Source organism: Balaenoptera borealis (assembly GCF_965194805.1).
Source record: "Balaenoptera borealis genome assembly, chromosome: 9".
In the NCBI taxonomy this organism is placed as follows: domain Eukaryota; kingdom Metazoa; phylum Chordata; class Mammalia; order Artiodactyla; family Balaenopteridae; genus Balaenoptera; species Balaenoptera borealis.
In genome coordinates, this window is record NC_138873.1 from 3,739,045 (window position 1) to 3,766,760 (window position 27,716).

The window sequence follows — 27,716 nt, forward strand, 5'->3', positions numbered from 1 at the left end:
GTGGGGAGGTGGTGATGGCTGAGGATTCGGAGCCTGAATGTAAGTGGGCATTGAGCGTTTTGTGTTTGGTGTTTGATGTTTGATTGCCTAGGAACCCAGCTTCTCTAACCCAGTGTGAAGAATCAAAACCTTTCTTGTGGCTGCACCTCAGCTCCCGGATCACTAGGGTTTAGGATTGGATTTGGGGATTGGAAACTTATCAGAAAACCCAATAATAAAAGGCAGAGAAAGAGGTCGGATGTGTGTGTGTGTGGGTGTGGGTGTGTGAGTGTCTTCTGGGAGGAGGGAGGATGGGGAACATTTCTAGATGCTGTTCGTGTGTTCTTTTTAAAAAAACCACATTTCAGGATTTTTTTTAGCACATGGCCCTTCCACAGTCTCGCTAAACAACCACAAATCACAGGAGCTCCACACCGCTGCGTACAAAGTGCTTCCCCATCTCTGATTTAGTTTCATCTCTCTGGAGGCTGGGTTATTGTGATTTTACAAATAGGGGGCAGACTTCGCCCTGGGTCTTCGGACTCTGAAGCCCTTGCTTTCTCGCCACACAGCGTGCATGAAAAGGCTGATGATTCAGGTGAATTTGGGACAGAGCGAAAACTTGTTGGATTGAAGCAGTCTGAATTATAAAATATTTTAATGGGATTTTATTACTTACAAGTGCGTTTGTACTGGCCTCTGTGCATTGGTTAGTGGGCAGGTGAGACCATGGGCTGTGGAAGCAGCTTTCCAGGAGCCGTGCACACCTGATTAACCACCTGTGTCTCAGTGTCCACATCTGCAAAAGGGGATGGTAAGAGCACCCATCTCCTGGGGCCGTGGTGAGGACTAAATGAGCTAGTGCATGTAAAGCGCTTAGGATACCAAATGTAAGTACTCGTTCCATTTGCTATTACTATTACTGTTTCTTCAACAAGGTAATGAGTCTAGTTCAAGGGTGGCTGGACCATATTTCTTTTTTTAAAATTAATTAATTATTTATTTATTCATATTTTAATTTTTTTAACATCTTTATTGGAGTATAATTGCTTTACAATGGTGTACCAGTTTCTGCTTTATAACCAAGTGAATCAGCTATACATATACATATATCCCCATATCCCCTTCCTCTTGCGTCTCCCTCCCACCCTCCCTATCCCACCCCTCTAGGTGGTTACAAAGCACTGAGCTGATCTCCCTGTGCTATGCGGCTGCTTCCCACTAGCTATCTATCTATTTTACGTTTGGTAGTGTATATATGTCCGTGCCACTCTCTCACTTCGTCCCAGCTTACCCTTCCTCCTCCCCATGTCCTCAAGTCCATTCTCTACGTCTGCGTCTTTATTCCTGTCCTGCCCCTAGGTTCTTCAGAAGTGGGCCATATTTCTGAATGTCCTCAAATGCCTCATGGAGACGTTCAACCAGACCGAGAGCTTCCCTCACGTGCACACTGGGATTGGTCTCAGGGATATGGCCCAGTCAATGCACTGCAGGAATCGCCCAACTTAACAAATAAAGGCGAACAGCAGCAGGTGTGAGTGCAAAAGAGTCTTGGAAATGTTCGCTGCTTAAAACGTGATTTTGTTAAGTTCTTTGACTATTTCTTCTGCGTGCAACGACTCAACATACTAATTGTGTTTAAGAAAAACCCTCTTCTTTATAAAGAATATAAATGATCGTGTCAGTCCCCTCCCTGGGCAAGTGTTCTCAGCACTAAGAGTGAGAAGAATTTCTAATTGTGCTACTTTAGCTCTTGTCAAGCTCCTGTCTGCTTCCAGGTGTGTTGCCTCCGTCGTACTGACCGTTCAGACAGTTTTGCACAAAACACCTGTTTCTTTGTGTCCCGTGGGGGTGTCAGTGTTGTTCCCGGGAGGGCTGGGAGGGAAGGAGGTGGGCGCCCAGAGTAGAGCTCATGAGGCTGAGACAGAACATCCAAGCCCACTTTGCCGGGACATCCGTGTCAATGTCCCTGACTCTCAGGAACTGCCCTACAGAATTAAATTCATAAAGTAACTTCATTTCACGTGTAAAAAGTACAACTTGGTGGTTGCACATAGAAAAGCATCTCACCTTATTTTTGTATTTCTTAATAAGTACATAATCTGTAAATTAAAAGTAGGAAGAAAAATTAGTTGCCAGGCAAATCCCTACCAAGTAAAGTGGGTAGAAGGCCAGAGTCGGTGTTCGGTGCCAGCGAGGCTGAGATGCCCGCATTCCAGCCGTGGGAAGTGCATGGGGCAGCGGTGGCAATTCTACAGTCGGTCAGCCCTGGAGGTCATCCTTTCTTTAATAGGCAAGTAAAGAAACTGAAGTCGCTCTACTCCATAAGGTTGGGAAGTGTCACTGCTTTCTTCTGTTTGGGGTCCCTGGGGGAGGGAGATGGTGGGCTCTGGGTGGTCACCCGTCACCTCTCCTTGCAATGCCTGCTGTCCTTGAAATGCCACTTCTGTCTAGGGATTTTGCCGCCCCTTCTGCTGGCCACTAGCTCCTGCCACCCTGTCATCACTGTGCCACCCTTCCTATCACAGATCAACTAAACCTACATTCCACTCACTGCCCCAATGTATTAGTTTTCTGCTGCTCCTAGAACGGATTGCCACAGCTTAAAGCAACACAAATTTGTTTTCTCCGTTCTGTAGGGCAGAAATCTGGGTGAGCTCAGGTGGCCTCTGTTCAGGATCTCACTGGGCTGAAATCAAGGTGCAGGCTGGGCTGCCTTCCTTTCTGGAGGCTCCAGGGCACAAACTCCTTCCAGGATCATCAGGTCATTGGCAGAATCCTGTTCCTTGAGGTTGTAGGGCTGAAGTCCCATTCCCTTGCCGGCTGTCAGCTGGGTCCACTCCCAGCTCCTAGAGCCCTCCCTCTACTTCCTGCACCTGGACCCTCCACCTCACAACTCCCAATGGTCCTGAATTCTTCTCAGGCTTAGAATCACAGAACTCTGACCTCCCCTTCTGCCACCTCTCTTTTCTGACTTCAGCCAGGGAAAGTTCTCTGCTTTTAGGGATTTATGTGATTAGACTGGACCCAGATAATTCAGAAAAATCTCTTTATTTTAAGGTTATAACTTTAATTAAATCTGCAAAGTCCTTTTGTCAGGAGCATGGCTTAGGAGGTGGACATCTTTGAGGCACCATTACTCTGCCTTCTACTCTCAACCAACCTAAGAAAGATAATTGGCATAAGATCTCTTTTTCCTTTCTCAGTCAACACTGTAATGTGTGCTTCTCCCACAGCACCTGTATTCTCCCTTATCACAGGTGTTCATATCTTCTTCCTTATCAGACTTTAAGATTCCTGGTGGGACATTTGCTTTATCCTCTAAGAGAGAGAGCACAGTGTGTGGTACAGAATAAAATTTTAAATTATTATTTAAAATTCTGAAAACATTACTTCTTTTCCACATTTATTCATTAAACTAAACAATTACCCCCCCCCCAGGGCTTCCCTGGTGGCGCAGTGGTTGGGAGTCTGCCTGCCAGTGCAGGGGACACGGGTTCGAGCCCTGGTCTGGGAGGATCCCACATGCCGCGGAGCAACTAGGCCCGTGAGCCACAACTACTGAGCCTGCGTGTCTGGAGCCTGTGCTCCGCAACAAGAGAGGCCGCGATAGTGAGAGGCCTGCGCACCGTGATGAGGAGTGGCCCCCACTTGCCACAACTGGGGAAAGCCCTCGCACAGAAACGAAGACCCAATGCAGCCATAAATTAAAAAAAAAAAAAAAAAAAAATTACCCCTGATCTTTTCCCAAAGATGCTAGTGTGAATACAACATAGTTCTTTCCCTTGAGGAAATTTAAGAGTCATAGCAGAAGTGTATGGGAACAGTCCCAATGCCATCTGCTGGGTTCAGGAAAGAAAGATGACAATCTTGAGAGGAGTTTTAAAATATCCTCCAGGTGGATAAAATGGGGCAGAGCAAAATAGGCAGAAGGAGAGGGTCCACATGGATGGAAAGATGCCCCAGGTAGGCTCTGTTAGGAGTTGGTAGGGGACCACAGAACACAGGGAGGGACCGGGTTGTCTGAAGCCTGGCACCCCACCTGGCCTGGCTTGTTCTCTGAATTCTTGCTACTAACACATTCCAGGATATTTGCTGACTTCAGGATGGAAGTGGGGAGACAGAGCACAGAAAACACAGGCGGTGTAGGAAGTGGGGAGACAGAGCACAGAAAACACAGGCGGTGTAGGATGTTCTGGAAAGAGACCAACGAGATTTCCATGGGATGCCAGGGTTCCCAGAGTTCAGATAACACAGGGCAGTGATTTCTAATAATTTTGATGTTAAAGACCTGTTGCTTCTATTCTGAAAAATGTGAGTTACTAAAAAACAACACCCCGTGTTTAAAAATATAAAATGCTAACAATGGTTGAAATATCTGTTAATTCAAATCTAGTCCCCAAAACCTATTACTATATCTGCCTTATCAGTACCTATTCAAAAAGTTGGTTTGGTTTTACTTAAAGCAAATTTATTCCCTGATCATTTTGTAAAGAATCACATTTTCCATGAACCCTTTCAACTTTTTGTCCTGCTTGTCAGCTTGAGATGGCAGGATATGCAAATCACAATGTTTACAATTAGAAAAATCATTAAAATATTCATTGCTGAGATGGGACCCCAAGATCATAAGATCTTGGCAGAGAGAAACGGAATCTGGATTCTCCAAGTCTAGTGAAACAAGTCTTCCTGCAAACTAAGGAAAACAAATTCTAAGTAGGAAAGTGATTTTACTAATTAATTTGCTGGTGGCTCTAAATCATTTTTGGAAATAGAATAAACAAAGGAAAACACAACAATTAAGTCACCTCCTCCCATTTTCCAAAAAGAGTGGGTCTAATGTGTGTGATGGTGAATTTTATGTGTCAACTTAGGTGGGCTACAGTGCTGGATATTTGGTCAAACATGCGGGATGTTTCTGTTGAGGGTGTTTTTGGATGAGATGAACGTTTAAGTAAGGAGCCTTTGAATAAAACAAATTCCCCTCCATAGTGTGGGTGGGCCTCATCTAATCAGTTGAAGATCTTAATAGACCAAAAATTGACCTTCTGCAAGCAAGAGAAAATCCTCCAGCAGAAGGTATTTGGATGTGAACTCTGTCTCTAGCCTGCTACCTACCCTGCAGATTTTGGACTCTCCAGACTGCATAACTGTGTGAGCCAATTCCTTACAATAAATCTCTGTCTCTATATATTCATCCTACTGGTTCTGTTTCTCTGGAGAAGCCCAACTGATGCAATGTTTTTTTAGTGCTTTCTTTACATGTTGGTGCGTTTGATGAATTATGATTATCTGTTTTGAAAGCTTGTTCTATTAATATTTTAACATTTCCTTAATACAAATGAACTTATTTACAAAACAGAAACAGGCTTGGATTGACATGTACACACTGCTGTATTTAAAATGTATAACCAACAAGCACCTACTGTATAGCTCAGGGAACTTGGCTCAATATTATGTAACCTAAATGGGAAAATAATTTGAAAAAGAATAGATACATGTGTATGTATAACTGAATCACTTTGCTGTACACCTGAAACTATCACAACATTGTTAATCAACTATATTCCAATATAAAATAAAAGGTTAAAAAAAAAAGAAAAAAGGAATTCTGGCTGAAAAGAAATTTTTTAACATTTCTTAACTGGTTTCTTTGAAGTACTAAACTACTCAGCAGGGAAATTCTCAAGGATCCCATCACTAGAAGTGTTCGCTCCAGGATCCAACCGCACAGGAGGGAAGGGATGATTCCTTTCCACCTGGGACAGTGCAAAGGGAGCCTGGGCTCTGGGCTTGGGCAGAGAGCAAGAGCCCAAGCCCAGAGCCCAGGCTTGGCTTGGGGTGTGCGGAGCCCTGGGGTGGCCCGAGTTCCCTGCCCCCTGCTCTACGTGCCCAGCACAGATCCTGGGACTGAACATGAGGCAAGCACCCTGTGGTTGCACCGTGTCCCATGGCACCAGTGACCTCACGGCAGGGAGAGTGCTGGGTGGGCCTGGCCTAATCACATGAGGTCAGTCACAGGGGAGGAGTCAGAGGTCGAGGGCACGGGAAGTATGCAGAGTGCCCTTGCTGGCTCAGGGATGAAGGTGGCCCGTATGGCCAGGAAGGTGGGTGGCCTCAGGAGCCAAGAGTCACCCCCACCAAAGGCCAACTAGGAGGTGGGGACCTCAGTCCAACACCTGCAAGAAACTGGCTTCTGTCACAACAGGACTGAGCCCAGGATCAGATTTCCCCTCAAAGCTTCCAAGGACCCAGCTGGGCCCACACCCTGATATCCGTGATGTGATCCTGGAGTGGAGAGCTCAGCCCGCTGGCTGAAGTGCCGACCATGGGGTAGTGAGCTAGTCTGGGGGTGTGAAGCTTCTGGATGTAGGGGGGTTCATCACATAGCACAAGACGCTGTTACCCCTCCTCACACCCTCTGTGCCCTCATTTCTTCTCTCAGGTGGCAATGGAGACAATGACATGTCCTGATTTATGGTCCTGCTTTCAGACGTGGATTGGCCAGAGGAAGGGGTTTGGTGTGGGTCCCAGAAAGCCCTGCCCTGGCCCCCTTTGCTCGAGCCCTTGTGGAATGAGGGAAGAACCCAACAGTTAGGTAAAAATGCTGCAATTCAGGAATCAACGCTGCCACTTGTCAGGTGCCGGGACTTGAGTTGATCACAAAACTCCCCTCGGCTTCCCTGTCACCAAAGGGGCCTAGTTACAGGTGGGCCTGTCGTGTGGATTGAGGGGTGTGGCAGGTGTGGATGTAGGTGAATCCTGGGCTTCTGAGAGCTCAGGCCAGGCCCTTGAGGGCCCCGATGGGCCTGGTTCACTGCCTTGTTCCCAGGGCCCCTCCCAGCTCGGGTAACAAGGCAGTGATATGACATCTGCTGGCTGATTCCTCCAGGATTCGCTGGGAAGGTCGTGCATCAGGCCTGTCTCTCCATGAGCATCTCAGCGACAGCCCAGGAAGAAAGCCCCTCCTCTGTGTCATGTTGGAGTCTGGGCCTACTCCTGTCCTACCAGAAGCGTTGAGAAGGTGTTCCCTGGACTGCAGTCCTTTGATAAAAATAGGTGGCCTTTATGGAGTGTCTACTCCATCCATGTGCTTTTTTGCCAAAAGCAGTTCTATTTGGTTGGCCGTCGGCCCTTCAGAGCAGGACAGCTCTCCTGATTGTGCAGAGGAAGGGACTACTTCAGAGAGGTTATGTAAGATCTCTGAGCTCACACAGTTAGGGCACTGACTCAGAAGGCCGACGTTTCCCAGTGCCCAAACGGACTCCTACCTCCGGGACCCTTTGCGGAGGGAGCTGGGACCCCTGTCAACACAGCCACGGGTTTCACTCTGTGGCTCGTTATCTTCCTACACGGGGCGGGGGATGTGTGAACGCCTCATCAGTCATGGACCGGTTTGCTCAGGGACTCCTGAGATGTTTAGTTTTAAGGGAGAAAGAAAAACACCTTTATTTATTCCCTTGCATAGCTGTCTTTAAGCGTCATTAAGAATTATGATCACGCCTTTAGATTTTTCTTCTAGAGCCTTTGCTAAGAGAGTAAGAAATTCCCTGTTGGATCAAAATCCCCTTTTCCTTCTTCCTGGCTTTGTGGGTCCTGGGCTTTCTGATGGGAATTGCCCGTCACGTGCCCTGGTTCACCCCTCGTCTACAGCTTCATTGCAGAGCCAGAGTGGTATTTAGTACTCTTCTTGCCTTTCCTGACCAGTTTACCTAAGGTGGAAACACTGTGAGACACCACGTATTAAGACTCCGTGCAATCTAAGGACACTTCTGAACAAACTCCAGAAAGACCACAGAGATGATGTCTACACGTACACCTCTGGACACCTGAACCCCAGCAAGCTCTACAGGCCTCTGGAGACAATCCTGTACCACTGGCCCAATGCCAACAGGCCCAAGGAGGCAAACGTCTTTGGAGTAGAAAAGCCATCTGATAAGAAGATTAAAAAGATGAAAGATGCTTTAGCTTATTTTACCATCAACACAGCTGTGGGCCCAAAAGATGCCGAGAACCCACCACTCTTCAGGTATTTGAACCCTCTGACACATGGTTCCCACACTTCGGAGGAGGATTTGATTCCAAAGAAGGGTTTGAGAGAGGGAGGTTCTCCTGAACGGCCAAAGAGAGAAGAGCTAAGATGGCCCAAGATGAAGGTTCTGAAGTACAAAGAAGTGAAGTCCAGCCGTGAGTGTGCGATGTGCCCCCCAGGCAGGGACGAGTTCCAGTACCTCAGCTCACACTTGGCTGGCATAACAAAAGCAGACAAGTACAGGAAGTTCTTGAGTTTCCAGAAACAAGTTCTTGCAAAGCAAGATGTCTGGAAGAGTGACTTCACTGGGAGCAAGGTAGCGACGTGCCATGAAAAGAAGTTGGAGCAGGTAAGGAGGGCAGTTCTGCAATACTATCGGTACCCGTGCCAGTCCTGGGAGTCTAAAGATTGTGGGCGGAGGCTGGCTCTCTGACGCCTCACTTACTTTCCCAGGTAGGATGGAAAAGGGCTGAGAATATCCCATGTGATGTAGATGGTAACAGTTAGGGTGAAATCAAAGAAGGTTAAGTTTGGAAAGTGGTGCCTTGGAGGTGATTTCATAATGGATAGCAACAGATGTTGCAGAGTAGCTATAGTCAAGCAAGTGCCCCTGGGACAGCAGACGCACCTGAGGAAGAGGTTTGCCTGACTCGCTATGGAAGAATGTGAAGAGAGGGCGAGGAGAGAGTTGAGGATGCAGGTGAAATCCGAGTCGGAGCCAAGCGATCTGTAGAAAGTATTTTGGCATCATAGGACATGCTGCCGTGAGCGACCGAGGGCTGAGAGTGGTACCTAGTGATGGGAAGGGTGAAGCTGCAGGGAAGAGTCTGCATATGCAATAACCAAACAGCCATGAGATTTTTGGCTGCGAGGACTGATAGAAAGAGATGGATCTTGAGGACACTGTAGAGGCAGCGAGTGAATCCCTGATTCACAGGATGCAAGGGAATAAATAAAGAAAAATCAGGCAAACATAGGTTCGCAGCCCCAGGCGGTTTGGGCCTCAGCTCTGCTGAGAACCAACGCTGGGGGGCGGGACCTGTGCCCCCTGAGAGAAAGCCCCACGGGGTGTCTGATTCCTCAACCTGAGAAACTAATCAGAAAGGAAAATGAAGTCATCCTGAAACGGGCTGGTTCTCTTTTTCCTCCAGAAGCTCCAGAAAATATGTGTCTGTGACCCTGAAGAGTTCAACAGACTACAGGTCTTTGGAGAAGTCTTTGAAGATATTTGCAATAGTTCTTTGATATTTGGTGATATCTTGAAAGAAATTAAGGTAAGAGAAACATGCTTTTCCCAGCTAACAATTGAGAGCCATGCATGATTTTTTGCACACATGAGCTCAAGCCTCACAGAAATTCTGCCGAGTATCATGGTGTCCGTTCTACACATGAGGAAAATCATTCACAGAGACTTGAAGGAATGTGCCTACAGCCACGTGAGTCATAAATGGGCCACGTGAGATAAACACCCAGCTAGCTCACTCCTGAAGCCCATATATTTATACTAAAGCTTCCTAATTGTAGATAAACTCTTATAAACTGTACATATGTGACACAGAAACGTCTATGGTTATGCATATATAATTTTATATGAATCTTTAAGGAGTTATAAGTGTGTTGTGATTTCATGGTGAAAGTGACCATCATATCATAGCTGAGTTGGAATTAGGTTGCTTGTGGAGTCTGCTATTGTCCAAGTCCCCAGAACAGGCAAGGCTTAAAAGCAGGGTGTGGTGGTCTGCCCTCCAGAGAACATCTCCATCCCTGGAAGGTCAGGAGGACCCAAATCCACGGAGCGTCCTAGTGGCAGGAGGTCATATGTTGTACGTGTGTCAAGGTATTTTGTGATTCTGTCCTGAAGTCATCAATAGTTAATATTCAAATATGCTTTAAAGATGGTGAGATTTTGTACATTTTAGTGTGTATACTATTTAATATATTGCAGGAGTATTCTTACATTTTTTTAAATGATCTGAACTGACGTCCTTAGCCTCCATTTTATTTACATATGCAAAGAATATTACATTGTACTGTAACTCATAACACATTTCCAATGGATCTTTCTTTCTTCTCTCCTTTCTCCCTTGCTTCCTTTCTTCCTTCTTTCTTTTTTCCTCTCTTGCTTTCTTTCTATAGGACGAATATGAACTCTACATGTTATTACTTCTGAAGACCCAGCCCACAGAACAGTATAAGGTAACAATCAATCATGCAATTCTTAAGTAGAACCTATTTCTTCATATTTCCTGAGCACTGGAAAACTGTCTGAATCAAAGAAGCCCCATTTGTGCCTCCATAATGTAGAACAGCTGACACTTTTAATAGGAATGGGCTTTATACTCATGAAGGACACTCCAGGTAAAGGCAACAGTGAGGGGTGGGTGGGGGAGGCACGCACGTTTCTTGTTTTTTGCAGTATCTCTGGCCACCAGTTCTCCGTGATCTCTGCAGGCCTGTCCTTCTGTAACCCAGTCCTCGCGTGTCTGCTTCACTCAGAATCGGCCCTCTCTCTCTCCTCACTCTCTGCTGGTAGATGAGATCCCTTACACTGATGGCTCCTGGCTTTGTATGCATCACCCCAATCTTTCCTGTGAGTTCCAGATTACAGTGTATCCAGCCAGTGTCCCCCTGGAGGCTGACACTTAGGTGTCTGAGTCGGCAAGTTACAGACCTTAAAATAGGGAGATTATCTTGAATTAACTGGGTGGGCCCAATCTAATCACACGAGCCCTTAAAAGCAGAGAACTTTCCCTGGCTGAAGTCAGAAGGGAGAGGTGGCAGAAGGGGAAGTCAGAGTTCTGTGATTCTAAGCCTGAGAAGAAGTCAGGACCATTGGGAGCTGTGAGGTGGAGGGTCCAGATGCAGGGACTAGAGAGAGGCCCCTAGGAGCTGAGAGTGGACCCTGCTGAGAGCCGTCAAGGGAATGGGACTTCAGTCCTACAACCTTGAGGAACCGGATTCTGCCAACGACCTGAATGATCATGGAAGGATTTTGTGCCCTGGAGCTCCAGAAAGGAAGGCAGTGCAGCCTGCACCTTGATTTCAGCCCAGTGAGACCCTGAGCAGAGTCCAAAAGCCACTCAGATTTCTGCCCTACAGAACAGAGATAATAAATTTGTGTTATGACACTAAGTTTGTGGTAATTCGTTATGACAGCAAAATAAAAGTAAGAAAATGTCCCACAAACATCTCCAGTTTCCAACACTGTTGTTAAGCTGCTCTTTATTGAACATTTGCTGCCATAGTTCGTGTGTGGTCCTTGTCTCCTGATGCCTCACCAGCTCCTTCCAAACTGCACATTCTGCGTTTTCCCAATGAGGTGAAATAGTGTCCACCTGGAAGCTGGGTGACCTCTTGGCAAATAAGGTTTGTGCAGATGTAATCAAGTTCAGATGCGGTCCTTAGGGTGGGTCCTAATCCAATGACTGGTGTTCTTAGAGGAAGAGGGAAGTTTGGACACAGACACAGCACGGAAGCAGAGATGGGACTCTCTGGAATCCCAAACCCTGGAGTAGCTATAGATGTAAGTGGTTTGGGAATATAGAGGGTGCTACGTTAGTAATTACTGGAAAGCATGTACAGTTGTTACCCTCAGGGGAGAGCGAGAAGCCCACACAAACTTTGGCTACCTCCTCTCACTGTGCCAACTTCCAGGGGTTCCCTCCAGGCTTAAGCCACACCTGTGGATGCTTAGTAAGGAAGATGGGCTACAGGAATGACGTTATCACTTACAAAACTAAGAGAATGTAGCAGTGTAGCTAGGATGACTTCTGACATTTTCAATAAAGTTTAAAAATCCTATCTTATAAATTGGGAAAAAGAATGTCTTACTTTGTCTATGAAAAAAAAATCACAGCCTGACAAGGAAGTCCTTTCTAACTTAGCTCTTAATCGAAAATCACATGTTTGCATGGTGTTCTTTGTCTTGAGCATTTTGTGCTTCAGAAAAAAGCTTTTGTTTGGCAGGAATAAGCCATGGCTCCAGCTGGGTGTCTACCCTGTTCTTTACTTTTTGAGGTTAAGTCATAAAGGAACATATATGCCCATATCCCAATCAAACACCAGAATGAAAAAATCCCCAGGCCATCAGGGCACTAGATCCTTCTTTCTGCTTCTGGAAACTTGGCAGCCCATCACTTAAGAAGGCAGAGACCTTTGTTTCACCACATTTGAGAAGCATCACTTTATATCCATATATAGCCATCGAGTTAATATCATTTCTCACTAATTAGGGAGAAACAATTATGGTGCTGATAATAATGTGCTAGAAGCACTTTATTCGGCACTTTCCTTCCCCCACACAAACCAACAGTGAAACCCCACCACTCTAAATGTCTTAGGAAAATAAAAACTTAAAATTAAATAATATATACCTTACCCAGATCTTCACGTGGCGATTTATCCCTCCTCTGATATTTCTCCCTCCCTTCTGTCCTCCCTATTTACCTATTTTGACTAGAATTTGCATTTTGGCTCAGGACATCGTGAATACACTGTATTAACAGAAAAAGGAAAATCCTCACCCTTGCTTTGTGTTTGTCTCACCTGTTACGGCCTCATTCTGCCCAGACTTTGCTGACTCACATCCAGGGGCTGGAGACGAGGAGGGTGAGGACCGCAGATGTCGACCAGGCCAAGGAGGAGCTGAGGGCACTCGTGATGGCCATCAAAGCAGCCCTGGACCGTAATGACAAGTGAGGGTTGATCTATGCTGGGATTACACTTATTTTACAATGTCTTAAAACCATGTGACAAACATATTTTACACTTTTTCCTGCCTTGTTGGGTGTGGCACCCTGCCTTTATCAACACCAAGCTGGTCGCCGGGTCTCTTGCACAAACCGTCACACATGTGACGAGGATGTTCTACTAAATCTGGTGTTTCTATGAGGGGAGTTTGGGGAGGTTTCTGAAGGAATCTCAGGTCATCTTTGGTTGTCCCCTGAGGATTTATTGTTGGCTGAGTATGCTGCAAAGTCAAGATAGCTTTTAAGAATGCCCTAGTTTTTTTTTAACTTAGAAAATCTTTTAACCTCTGTGATTAGTCTTTCAGGGTGAAACCACAATCTGATAGGGTATAATTTTTTTAAAGAATTAAAAAAAAGATGAAAGTAAATCTGACACACTCAAAATATGCTCAAGCAAACAAAACAAGAAACAAAAACCAAAAATCAAAACTCTGCCTTCAGTGTAACTAAAAGACAGAAAGTGTCCTAAATTCAAAATACCTGAAAATAGAAAATAAACATTCTGTGCCAGTGAAACATTATCTACTCTCTTTCTGCAAAACTTGGTGAGAGCAAGGTCAGTCTGGGACAGAAAGAAGAATGGAGTTAGTAGGAATCCTAAAATTGTCTTAAAAGCACTGTGTGAGAGAGAGTGAACCACCCAAAGTGAGAATACTGCACAGGTTACTGGTGGGTCACCCAGAGCACTGACTCAAAAGAAGGGGACATAAAAGTGAGTGCGGAAGCAAGGAAACAATTCTGAGATGATGATATGGGTGAGAAGAGGGTGAAAAGGAAGTGATCAGCATACTTGGAAGAGAAAAATTAGCAAGGGAGAGAAATTTAGAACCCCTTAAGAGCACACAACCCCTCCCACTACTGTTTTTCCGTCTCTTCAAAAAAAAAGGAAACAAAACAAAACAAAATAAAACCCAAACAACAAAAACAAAAGTATAATTTGCTCTGACAGAAAAGTGTCTTCTTGAATTAAGAATCTCACAAACTAGGAGCCCTAACCATAAAAATGCAGAGTCTGTGTCCACACAGCTGACTCTAAAAAGAAAACAGAAAATAAGGACCCATATAATTTAGCTGATGAAAATCCCTAACATCTGGCAACAACAACAAACAGCTGGAGAAGAAAACTGTGCCACAGCCCTGCAAACTAAACCAAATATTCTCAAAAGAGCATTTCAGGGTATAGAAACAACCTTGGGTCATAAATTTAAAACCTAAGCACAGAAATCAACAGCAGGAAAAGAGGAGGCCATGAAACAAGATTTGACAACTGAGGAAAGATAGTGAAAAAGTCAAAATTATATTATAAATCAAGACTAAACTAGGACATGCCCAGGGAGGAATAGTTTTGAATGAAAATGTAACAAGGGGCATTAGAAAAAAGCAAGAAACAATTAAGAGAATTAAAACGTGATAACTAAAGAAAAAGAGTCGGAGAATAAGTGGTTGAAATAAAAGACAGGCAAAGAAGATCCAACTTATATGTAATGGAAGTCCCCAGGAAGAAAAACAAAGCAGTGAAATAGAAACATAAGTAACATTTAGAACTGTAACACATTAAAAGTTTTTTTTTTAAATTTATTTTTGGCTGCATTGTGTCTTCGTTGCTGTGTGCAGGCTTTCTCTAGTTGTGGTGAGTGGGGGCTACTCTTCCTTGCAGTGCACGGGCTTCTCATTGTGGTGGCTTCTCTTGTTGTGGAGCACGGGGTCTAGGCACGTGGGCTTCAGTAGCTGTGGCACGCAGGCTCAGTAGTTGTGGCACATGGGCCCTAGAGCACATGGGCTCAGTAGTTGTGGCATGTGGGCTCTAGAGTGCAGGCTCAGTAGTTGTGGCTCACGGGCTTAGTTGCTCTGCAGCATGTGGGATCTTCCCGGCCCAGGGATCGAACCTGTGTCCCCTGCTTTGGCAGGCAGATTCTCAACCACTGCATCACCAGGGAAGTCTCATATAACACAACACATCAAAAGTCTGTGGAGACTAAACCCTCTGAAATACATATTGAAAAGGTTTTCACCATTATTATTAACCCACTTAACCTTAATTTCTTAAACTTGGAGTCATAATACTTTTCTATTTCTTTTAGTCTATCATAAAATGAGTTAATGTGTACGAAAATCTTAAACCATCAAGCCCCTTGTAGACAAGGCAGTGTTAAGTCATTTGTGGTGCTGATGTTTTTAACCAAATCACAGGGTTTCCCTCAGTATATGCAAGACTTACTTGATTCCTTTTTCTCTCTAAATCTACTAGAGAGAGTCAGTGTAGTTTATTTTGAACGAGGAAGAAGATACAAAGAGATAACACAGGTTTTATTTCCTCCTTTTAAAATTTCTTGTGTTTTATTTTTAGTTTAAATATAGTGGAATTTGTAAATTGTATCTATGGGATGCAATCATAATTAACAGGGAAAATGCAACATGTATTCCAATATCGGTAGGATTTTTCCATTATTGGCCTCATTATTTCATTATTGGCTTCAGAGTGTAAAATACTAGTTTCTTTGCCTCCTTGCTTCTTAAAAATTCAAGTCACAAAGTAATATCAATAAATGCTGTAAGACCAGCTCCTTTACCAGTGGCTTAGGCAATATTGGTAAGAAAGTATCCTTTTGTTTATTGAACTTGACTGATCCAGGCTCTCATACATCTTCAAATCACCTTTTTTGTTAGAAACTAAGAAGATCTGTTCTTATTTCTCAATTGTAGGACTGTAGTATAAAAGAGACAAAAGGAAAAAGGTACAAACAGGGTTCTAACACATCACTATGTTTTATCACCAAACCGTAGACTCAGAAGTGAATTGGAGCTGGAACGCACGTTGCTGCAATCCACTAAGAAGAGATCAGGTGAGTGACCGTGTGATTGATCTTCTGACGTGACTTTTGCTGTGACCTTCGGGTGAGGAATCTTCACACCTGGTCCACTGTTCATGGCGTCTTCTGTTAGTTGTTTAAAAGGGTTTTTCAGAGAGGTTATTACATTTTATTCCTTTTTCTCCCCATCAAGTTCTTTAGAAATTCAGTAAGTTTTCATTTTATCTGAAGTGGTTTAAATGAAATACTTTAAAGACACAAGGAAGCAGTTGATTTCTTTAAGAGATTCTGTCAGGGCCAAGATCATTATCCCAGTTTCTGCTGCTTCGGGCACTTTTGGTTATTGAGTTTCTCTGTAACAGGAGACGACTTGTATGCATTTCATTTTCCTCCAGGATCTTTGTGGGTTTTAGTGGAACACTGAATGAATTCAGGACCTTATGTAGCAAGAATTAAGTCAAGCTTTGACCAAGATATTTGGAATAGATTCTAAGAAAATTGACCAAATGGTATAAATATGAGAGTCAGCTCCCCCGAGGAAGTGCTGAAGGACTAAACGCTGTTGATTTTAGAGAAAGTGTCTTGAAATATATAATAGATTGTGTGTGTGGGGGGGTGACAGTGAACACTTCAGCGCAACCAAGTGAGATGGAAATAGAAGAAGCGGGGTCGTGGCCTGTGGTTTCCAGGGTAACAGCAAGGAAGACAGCCCAGCCTGGTTTTCACAACCTTTACATCTTTATTCCTGCATCAGAGGAGGCAGCTTTTCCAGGCAACAATGAGTTTCTGCCCAGGTCTGGGATGCCCTCTCTTGCAGACGGTCCTCAACCCGCCCGTCTCAGCGACCCACTCACATGGCTGTTATCTGAACTGGTTTCATCTCAGCTGCTGCCTGGTCATTGGGGGCAGTGACAGTGCTTCCCTCAGTCGTTAGGAGGGTTCAGCGTGATGACCCGTGTGCAGCAGGACCACAGGGCCTGGCACAGCCGAGTTGCTCTGCCTGTCGGCTCGTATCGTTATTACATGTCGGCAGGAGCACACAGTTCGCGGGAAATTAATTATATTTTGTGAACATTTATGCAGTAACCATATTAAAAATTATCTCAAAATCAGGTACGCAACTTAGAGTTTGATTAAATAACCAAAATAAGTTCAATTAAGTATGCTGCTCATTAATCTTTACTGTTTACACTTATGATTCACTCAAATGTCGTTTTTCCTCCAGGGTTGCTCCACACTAACTCAGCCTGGAATCACTTTTCTCCGCTCAGCATCTTTGAGGTTGTTCTCACAAGTCTAACCCGTTTTGAGACGGTTTTGAGAAGAAATCTGGTGTCCTGTATTCCTCCGCCTTTATTCGTCTTCTAAAGTTTTCTCATTCGCAAGCCTTCTCCAACCATACACATTTTCTGTGGAATTGCCCCCATTTTGATACCACAGTCTTCCTCTTTAGGTAAAAAAGAGGAACAGTTGGGTCACGCTCCTTTTGGCTTCTTTGCTGACAGTTAATTGTTTCAGGTGAAACCCTCAGGTTAGATCAAGGTGGGGATCAAAGACTTTATTTTGTAACATCTCTCAGAGTTCGTGTAGAAGCTTAATGACTGTTTCTGCTCTGTTAGCTCATCATGTATCAAAACTTACCTTCCCACTTTTCCCTTCTTCCAAATTTGGCAAGTTTGAGTGATGGCAATGACTTGGGTCCTGCTCACCTATGTATAAGTAGGTATGATCACTCTTTCTGCCTTTTTTCCTGTCAAAAAGGAGTAGTCGTTCTTTCTCAAAAAATTAAAACCCCCCACTCATCAGAATCTAGCTGTGCTGCTTGAAAACAAAGCAGCCTTAGCAGTGAGTTACTCTCTGTCTCCACCGCCTCTCTGTACTCCTTAAATACTGATATTTATTGGAGCCCAGCATGTTTTTGGTTCAATCCACATGTCTTTGATTCTAAATCTCTTCCCTGCTAAAATACATTTTTAGGCTTAAGATCTGTATGTGCCACTGCCTACTGGACATGGCACGTGAGTGTCAACTCAACAAGTCCAAGGTTGGGTTCGCTCTCTCTCTCTCTGAATTTACATGTCCTTGGAAATTTCAATGAATGGCATCTCCAAACGCATGGCGCTCAAGTCAGAACACCACTGGCAGGCGTCTTCACCCTCCTCCCTGCTACCATGTCAACAGGGCTTGTAGTAAGTGGCTGTGGCCAAGTTGGGTTCAAACCCAGCTCTTCCTTACCTCTCTGCTGCACTGAGCTCATTATTCCCTTCCCACCACATCTGTTCTTAGCTATGGCCATGCTGAAACCTAAGGGTTATTTTGGTATCTACTCCTCTACATCCAGATCATGGCAGTTACCATGATCTATTCTATTCTAGTTCTATTTCCTAAATCGTTCCTCTCCACTTCTCTTTACGCCCCAAGTTCTATCGTGATCTGATAATTTGAATGACTGCAGTAGCTTCCTAACTGGCCGTCCAGATTGGAGTCTTGCCTTTCTCACTTTTGAACCCATAGACAGAGTGACCATGGTTGATAGTGTTTCTTCCCAGCCTAAAAGCCTTCAAGTCAGCTTTGACTGATTTCTTCACATAGGTTAGAAGACCTTTTCAGATCTGCCCCCTGTTCCTTTCTAGTGTCATTTCTTCATGTCTCTCACCGGTCCCTCAGTGCCCGCATCCTACTGTGTAACTTTCCTTTTACTGAATGTGCCAAATTCTTCTCTTCTGCCTCCTGCCCACACCCTCACGCTTGTCTGACTCCTGTTCCTCCTCCTGGTCTCAACTTAGTCCCACGTCTCTGGCAAAGTCATCCATCCATGCATCTTCCCCACGCTGTGTTAGGCACTCAATAAATACTCATCAATTATATAAATGAATTAAAAGAGGAATTCCCCCATTCTTGGATCAGATAATTTTTTCCTTTTATCTCCGTTGCTATGCCTTTACTGTTTATATTTTTAATAGGAAAAGATTCACAATATAGAAAGATACATAGATACCAAGGCAATGAAATACATATACTTAACTTGGATCAGATAATTTTTATTGATGTGCTTGAAGTTTGAGTTACATTATAGTTTATAACTATATACAACACACATAATATTGTTAATACATAATGTTATTAATAAGGACTAAGGTATTAAACATAGAATACTTTGCTTTTAAAAAATATTCCAGAATCACCTGAGAAAAATGTAATGAAGGAGGAGCGCCTTACTCTTATTGAGAAGGTTGAAAAAAAGAGGTGTGAAGTGCTTAATAAATGGGATGAAATTCAAGCTCTTGAAAGAGAAATTAAAACAACTTTGGTTCATACTGGAATTTTGCATATCACCGAGAATAAGATTAAAAGCTTAGAGGTATGCAAATTGTTTATTTGAATGTTTACATTGTTCTTTTGCTGGAAGACCTTGGCAAACACGTGAAGCATTTTGATTTTGCAATAGGGAAAAAAAATAACATAACATTTGGTCCAAACATATTTTCATTTCAAAACACTTATAGCAAATGATTAGAAGAATTAAGAGATACAGCTAAAACAACAAAAATGAAGGTGATAAAAATTCTGTAGAGCTCTGTTAAGGGTCAAATTGGATCTCTTTCAGGTCAGTTGACATCTCTTAAAACTTAATAATTTCGTATAGAAAATGGTTATCATAAAAATTACTCCCATCATTCAGTGTCTAATATATACTATGTAGTTTAATCTGAAGCCCAGAGAAGCTGAGTGACCTCCTCAACTTGACACAGAATACAGGTGGCAAAGCTGGGATTCAGTTTAATTCTTTTGGGCCCCAAAGTCCTTATACTTACTATTGAGCCACATAGACTCCATACAAGTTGTACAATTATGCTGGAAGATAGGATTAGTTACTGCCATTGAGGGTCTACTGTATTAGACTTTATCAATTGTTGCTAACCATTTCCTTGATAAACAATAAAATATAAATTATGATCTATGTTTTGAAATGCTATGATGCCCAAATTTTTAATGTTATGACCTAATTTTTATTTGTGCAGAATCTGACTCAATACAACTTCTACTTAAAGAATTTATAAGTGATATTTGAATATTCTTTTTCTCCTGGTTATAGAGTTACATATATTTTCCCAGTACTACCTTTTTTTTTTTAAGTCAAATTATAAAGTGTATAGGAAGGTGGTGGTGGTCTAAACTTGTTTTGATTTCTCTCTCTCTATTTTAAAATAATCTGTTCAGATTTCCTTCTGTGTTTTCATTTAGAGTCTGCCCTTTCCTTTTTAAACTAAAACTGTCTTGAGAAGAAACACTAATTTATAGTTGAATTTTTAAACAGTGAAAAAACAAGTTGTAGCTTTATGTATTGTGAGCATGTTATAATGCAAAATCATGTAAACTTTTCTTTCATAATTAAGACCTCTTTTAAATGGATTGAACCTAGGAAATAGAAGATTCCCTATAATGATACCATATCAATAATTTATAATACTTTAAATATTTATTATTTATATTTGGCTCCTTAATTCAAATACTGGAGGGTACAATAAAATTGCATTTATTATCCTATTAAGTAACTGATATCTGGATCTGGATTCAAAATGTTATTTCTAACCAGAAGAAAAAATAACTAAATATATCACGGATTTACGATGCACAGATATTTCTGTAAACAATACAAAAATACTATTTCATTTAATTCCCAACAACCCTAAGAGATAGATGCTGTTATTAACCCTCTTTTTCAGATAGGGAAACCAAGGCACAGGTATACTAAGTAACTTGATTAAGCTCACAGCATCAAGTAGTAGAATTAGGATTTAAAGTCAGCCCAACTTCTTAATTATACATTATCCAGCCTCATGATGCAATTGCGAATCCTTTTCAATATGGTGGATATCTGGAAGAGCAGATATCCTCTCTTCATCATTATTTTGTTCACAATTATCTTGGATATTGTCATTTACAGTATTAACTAATTTTTCAGTTTCAGTAATAATACTCTTGGTATTTTTATTGTGCTTCTAATGAATTAGAAATTCATTTGGGAAGAAGTGACAGGTTTACAATATGAGCACTCCATCTAGGATCATTTTGTATTTGTTTATTTTAATGCACTGGTCTTAAATATTTTTTGTTACTTTTGTTCTTGTGACTTTTCGGTATCTGTTACTATTGTGAATGGCAACTCAAAATTTTTTTCTTAACATTACAGTTTATAATCAGTTATCACTGATATTGTGTGACTTATTGACGTTTGTATTTTTATATTGTATCTGGCTATCTTAAAAATTCCATTATTAGCTCTGAAAAATGAGGAACTCTTCTACTCTGGAACTTCCCTAAGCTTCTCCAGTTTTTTGCAACATCAGCTACCACCTTCTCTAGTTTTTTACCCAGAGGGCCAGGATCTTTCTGTCTTAATAAATGTCCTTCACGTCATGCTTTCTTTATTCATTGTTTTTAAGTGGTGTGCTGTTGAATACTTTTGAAATTAGAATAACAGCATTCACATAATACTTTTTGTTCCCTAAGTGGGGAAAAATATTTAACAAATATTCTTAACCAAGTATCTTTCTTTTCAAACCATTTTTCCTTCAGACTGAAACTATAAAGTTGGAAACAGCAAATAAAATTTTAAAGAAGAAAATACAAGTAAGTTTGTGTGAATCTATGTTTTTCAATAAAAATATTTCCCCTAGTGCCTTCTCGTACTATGTCATAAACCAAATATGAAAGTATATGCATAATCTTTCTAAATGATAACGTTCTCTCATGCCAGGAGTATCTCGCTATGCAGACATTAGCTTAAAACTGGATAGGTGTAAGCTAATGTATTAATGAAAAGAAGAGCATTCTTTTTTTAATAGTTGAATGTGTCAATCAGAATTGACCATTTCTCTAACCCTTCTGAACATAAAAATTAATTGTAATAAGTTTATTTGGTGACAAGGAATGTAATGTAATGAACTGGCTCCCTTAATGACTTTCCAGGATAGCCCTCCAAAATGCACGGTAACAATTTGTTGTTTCATACATGGTAGTGCTGCCTTGATTACACATGTATTATATACAGTATGAAGTAGTATGCTATGCCTGATTCTAGAAGTGGTAATGCATTTGGACATAATCGACAACATTACCGCCATTACCAATGAGCAGTATCATGCATTACACATGACCAAATGATTTCTGATTCTTGGTAGTTTATTGAAAACCACGTGAAGCAGATCATGGGGAAGAGCAAGCTGAGTGAGGGGGAGAAACAGTGAGTATCGATGCCCTGGTAAAGGAACTGTCATAATAATCTGATGTTGAAACTATCAAGACCGTCCATTTACAACTAGACTACACTGGACAGTACTTCTGAAGTGTTTGCATTCCTGAGTGTTAACTTCACACATGCATGACACACATGCTTTCCAGCGCTTAAGAATGCTTAGTCCAAGATCTCAGGCTCCACTGTATATATTATTCAGCAATCTAGAAATAAATTCTTTGGAAAAAGCTGAAGAGTTGAGGGTGAATCCTCATGGGCAGGGATCAGGAAGGTGGGGAGGCGTGTGGCTCTGAGTGGCTTTCTTTTCTCAAATTATATGGCTTTTAGTGATACTAAATCTTTGAAACAACCTATACATGTATGATTCTGAAAATTTTAATTTAAAAATAAAATGCTGATTTGTATTATCTGTTACATACGTTTAGATTTTATAGAGTTAATTTTCTTTTGAGTTGGTACCATAGTTTAAATCTCAGGATTTGGAAAGGCTGGGAAAACCATTGATGATTTAAATATGGAAAGAGCTTATTGTATCAGCAAGTAAAAAGACGTTTAGTTGTTGGTGGCGTAGGTTCAATGAAATCATCAAGGAACCAGGGTTCTTCTCTCTTCCTTCCCTGCTTTCCTTGAGGATGGTTTTCCTCCTCAGGGCCTCAGCATGGCTGTGTTCAGGCACTGGGTCCATGTCCCATGTGGGAAGAAAGGGGAAAGTGCAGGACAGGTGGCAAAGAGCTTCTCATTATGAGCTTATTCTGTTGTATTTAGGAAGGAAAGCCCTTCCCAGGGACTTCCACTGTATCTCACTGGCCAGCACCACATCCCAAGGCCACCCTTAGCTGCAAAGGAGTCAGAAAATAGAACCATTCCACTTGCCAGTTTACATGGTAGAGAGAGGAGAAAAGGTGTTAGGATGGGTGTTGACTGAGCCACACAGGTAGATTCAGGTTCTGTGAGGCCTTGTATTATCCTCAAAGGAAAAGAATATAGAAGTACAAATACAAAAGAGGGAAGATTCCTTCCATAGTCTTGGCAGTGAGGATGAACTGACCTGATGTTTAAACATCATTATCGTCAGGGTAAATCTACCTCTGCTGCCACACCCTACTTAGCCTGGAAAATGTTGCAGGGGACTGTGCCCGTATGTAGAGAGAGAAACTTTGCTACATTCAAGGCCAAAAGTCTACTACAAATATCCTTTGAAAGAAAGTGGAGGGTTGCAAAGTCTTACTCTAAGTTTTTTGAGTAAATGTGTCCTAAATAGATGTTTATTTTGAAATTTTCTTTTATGCTTAATGTACTTTTTTCTAACCCATTGTACTCATTTGTTTTGTATTTTAAGGAACCTTTGGGAATTTATTAAAGAATTTGTAAAATTAAAACAGACAGATAACTCTTAAGTGACTGGAAGAATGACCTAGGAAAACTCACAGCCACCATCTACATAGCGTGGATGTTTGCAGAGGTATAGATTAACGAAGATACATTTCATTTTGTCAGTTTTAATCTCCAATAAAATTAATGTGGTATATGTATCCTACTCAGGATATTGAAATAAGTACATGTATTCATGTGATTAGTTTTACTTTGTATACATATTCATAAAAATAGTAGTTCTTAGAGTATTTTCTGCTTCCATTCAATAACTTTCTCCAGGAAGAAAAACTTTCAGTTATTTGATAGGAATAGGAAATTCAGCACTGCTGCAATACAGATTAAACTTATTTCTTATCTGCCAGTGCAAGTTTATGTATAAGCATTTAAAAAATGTAGTAGTTGTTGAATAAACATCCATTTAATTAAATGATACAGTGCCCTACCGCCGCTACAAAACTAGCATGGTGTTTTGCACTGCACATGTCTTAGCTGATTGTGATCTTCATGACAACCTTTGTATCCGCACTTTGCCTATAACACGGTCTGAACACTCAGAGTAAATGCAAGTCCAGTTACTTTGGACAACCGTATATAGGGCTGCAGTGAAGATCAAATGTCAGTGGTAGGTATAAACGTGAGTGTTTTAAACCTAACTTGGAACAGTAGGGTTTGAGGTCAGAGAGAGAGAAAGAGACAAGCAAGGTTTACTTTCTATGGACCAGAAGGTGTGTTCATCACAGGTCTCCTTAAGATGTGCAGCTCTTCCTAGGGCATGATCCACTCTGCTTTCAGAGACACACGGGTGGCAACTGAAACTGAAACATTTTACCATGTATAAAAATAAATTAGACTTTATTAATGTTTGTTGAGTTCTCTATGTTCAAGTTGCTTTCTATGGGTTATTTATGTTCTTTGGAATCTTTTTGAGTAGGCACCTGATATCCCATTACACAGGGGAGAGAATGAAAATGTAAAATGGTGAGTTGATTTGCTTAAAGTTCACTTAAATAATAGAACTGGGATCCAAAACCCAGATGTGGCTTGCTCAGTTCCTAAACTCTTATCACTGCAACGTGTCATGTCATTTTGACACATCACCAGTCAAGATATAGGGAAATGAATTTCTGCAATGCCGAAGAGCGACATAAAGACGACTAGAACTAAAAACAAACCAACACACAAAGTTGCATTTATTTGCTTGTCAGGAAAGGGAGAGCTATTCACTCAAGAGACGGGGTCAGGGAGGATCTACTTTGGAGGCAGAGAAGCTGGATGCAGAGACAAAGGGATGTGTTATTCCATGTTATGAGGGCTTCTGGCTTTAGGGACCAAATGGATTTGTGGGGGAGGAGTGGAGGGGCAGGAAAATCCTTCTTTCAATTGGCCATTATTCTGGCTAATGCCACAAAAACACTGTTTTTGAAGAGATGTGAGATAAACTATAATAAATCTTTGTTAAGATCAAAGTCTTGTAGCAGTCACTTTGGTATGTATATCCTTGGGACTGGTTAACTTTTCGTTAAAAAAAATCATCCTACTATTCATTCATTTATTCAAACAACATTCATTGCTTGTCATCCTATTATTCATTCGTTTATTCAAGCAACATTCATTACATCAACATTCAGGTACATTTCAAACAATATGCTAGTTGCTGGAAGTATGGGAAAGAAGACACAGTCCCAATCCTTAGGGAGTTTACCGTTTGCTGCACAGATTTCTGAACAGAATAACAACAACAAAAAAGAAAGTCTGCTAAACCTAAGTGCACGCAAGGACACGGATAAGCTAAGTCTTACCAACTGCTGAAGTGAGTGTAAATTGATACGAACAGGTTAGAATGTAATTAGGTCACAAGTTGTGCTGGTCACCGAATATCTGTGTTCCTAATGTGTCCCAACCCCCCTTGCAGGAAGACCAGGTAACATGTTTGGGCCAATGTGGGAGTGTTGTGATAACATATTACAAGAAAGGCAAGCACCGGAAAGATCAACTTATTTGTAAAAAGAAATAAAAAGGAATAATACAAAAGAGTCAGCAATTTGGACTTCTCACTATGAAAAGAAATGACTGCTTTGAGTCCAGAGATGTAAGAGATGAGATTATGAAACCTCTGTAACTTGATTGACCGTGTGGAAATGAAGAGTAAATTACAGGTGTGGCTTTCCACCAAAGCCCCATCGCCTCCAGGAAGCTGTCCTTGAATTGAGGATTAGAGCTGGGCAGTGGGAATGAGAAAGCAAAGAAAAAGATCTGAGAGCATCTCTAAGCAAACAGTGGGCACCTGGACGTGACTGGAAGCAAATGCAGTGGACATCTAATGCGTTTTGAGGGGAGTTTTACTGCCAAGGAAATTGGAAACCTAAGGCAAGCAAGTCCATTGCTGTTCAAAACCTTGACCCATCCTTGGACCCCTGAACTTCCATGAAGAAGTACAGGAAGGAAGCTGAGAAAACGTGTATCCCCCAAGGAAGCATGTTCTGGGAAGCCCACTTCAAACGTGTCCAAGTGGGGAACGAAGGAGGGCCAAGCCAGTGACAAGGACAATGAACAAGAGGGCCCCATTCAGATGCAGAATCAGTACTTAAACCGAGCACTTCACCCCGATGCTTGCTAGGGACCCTTACAGTGGCTCTCTGCAGGCCTTCAAGACACTGCAGAGCAAGGGCCGCTATGTGTATGTTCTATTCTCACCTTTTTTTTTTTTTTTAAATTAGGTATTTTATTTATATATTTTTGGCTGCATTTTGTCTTTGTTCCTGCACTCGGGCTTTCTCTGGTTGCGATGAGCGGGGGCTACTCTTTGTTGCGGTGCGCAGGCTTCTCATTGCGGTGGCTTCTCTTGTTGTGGAGCACGGGCTCTAGGCGTGTGGGCTTCAGTAGTTGTGGCTCGCAGGCTCAGTAGTTGTGGCGCACGGGCTTAGTTGCTCTGCGGCATGTGGGATCTTCCGTGACCAGGGCTCGAACCCGTGTCGCCTGCATTGGCAGGCGGATTCGTAACCACTGCGCCACCAGGGAAGCCCTATTCTCACCTTTTCTGTATGAAAACACATCTGTACATTTATTGCAATTATTCTGGTTGTCAGCAGGTGGAGAGACTACAGGGTGTCCCCCAGTGACCGTGGACTTTGAGCTGGATGGAGGGACTGGATGGGAAGTTGTCTCCTTAGAGAGTTTGGAAGTGGCTCCATGCAGGAAGGAAGTGAGCCCAGAGATGCGTTACTCAGAGCGTGGACTGTGACATAAATATTCCCTGTTGCAACATCAGTAAGATGTAAGCTTTATTACGGCTATATATATTATACATGCCAACAGGTGTTAGGGTTAACTTGTTACTGCAGCATAACCTAGTCTATCCTGATCTACCATAAAGGTTGACCCTAGGGAAGTCCCTGGTGGTCCAGTGGTTAGTACTCCACACTTTCACTGCCGAGAGCCCAGGTTCGATCCCTGGTCAGGGCACTAAGATCCCATTATCTGCGTGGCTGGCCAAAAAAAACCCAAGTCTGACCCTAAAGAAGAAACTCATGTACATGTACCCAAGGAGATTTCTCTCTCTCTCTCTCATTTGGTCTGTCTATTATCTATCTATCTATCTATCTATCATCTATCTATCTATCTATCTATCTATCATCTATCTATCTGTCTATCATCTATCTCTATCTATCCATCTATCATCTGAATACCTATCTATCAATGGTCACTGTATAACTGTGATAGTGGAAAATGGAAGCAACTTAATGGTTCCTGAGTAGGGTAGTAATGGTCCTGGTGATGAAATCTTTCAATGGAACACTATAAAGCAGTTAAAAGAAATAGAGCTACATACGTTAACATTGCTAAATATCAAAAATATAATGTTAGGTGAAAAAAGCAAGTTTCAAGAGGATACATACGTCGTGGTATCATTAAGTATAAAATTAAACAAATAAACAATAAAATTAAACAAACATATAATTAAACACACATTGGTATGAAGCTCACTAATTCTAAGATGCTGATTAGCTGTAGGGAAGAAAAGAGAAGGCATAGCTGGCTTTAATGGTTTAGTATATCTGTAATGTTTCATTTCTTTTAAAAAAGAAAAATTTGAAGCAGATATTCCTAGATACATTCCTAATGTATGTTTAATATTGATAGTGGATTCACAAGTATTGGCTATATTATTTTCTATACGTTGCTGTACAGCTATTATGCTAGCACCTAACACGTATTCAACACTCACCGTATACTAGACGCTAGTCTATGCGCTTTACGTGTGTTCATTTAATTCTCACGTGACCCCATGTGGTAGATTACAGTTATCATTCTCATTTTATAGATCAAAATATAGATTATTTTATAAATAATTGCTTATTTAAAATGTTTCACAATTTAAATGTATTTTATAAAGTGATGAGTGGAATAGCCCCATTATGGGGCTCTGGTGTAAGTATTTGTAAATGGTCTGAGGAGAGAAAAAGATGGACCCAAAGGATTCATGAGCATTATCCGTGGGAGAGAGGGGTCAGAAA

General features: G+C 42.0%; 1 protein-coding gene across 1 annotated transcript; it reads left to right on the top strand.

Annotated features, from left to right (window-relative positions):
• LOC309634470 (uncharacterized protein C6orf118) lies at positions 1–26,319 on the top strand. The gene is made up of 10 exons (XM_082404610.1): positions 1–39; positions 7,687–8,360; positions 9,163–9,285; positions 10,148–10,206; positions 12,565–12,705; positions 15,544–15,602; positions 18,749–18,930; positions 21,150–21,203; positions 21,755–21,816; positions 23,168–26,319. Exons 1-10 carry the CDS (start codon positions 15–17, stop codon positions 23,223–23,225), a joined length of 1,437 nt encoding a protein of 478 aa, XP_082260736.1. The 5' UTR covers positions 1–14; the 3' UTR covers positions 23,226–26,319.
• Positions 26,320–27,716: the final 1,397 nt, after the last annotated feature.

Coding starts and splice junctions, on each gene's coding strand:
- LOC309634470 (XM_082404610.1), top strand. CDS start 15: ATGGCTGAGGATTCGGAGCCTGAAT. Junction 18,931..21,149: donor ATAAGATTAAAAGCTTAGAG/GTATGCAAATTG, acceptor TTTTTCCTTCAG/ACTGAAACTATAAAGTTGGA. Junction 21,817..23,167: donor CTGAGTGAGGGGGAGAAACA/GTGAGTATCGAT, acceptor TTGTATTTTAAG/GAACCTTTGGGAATTTATTA.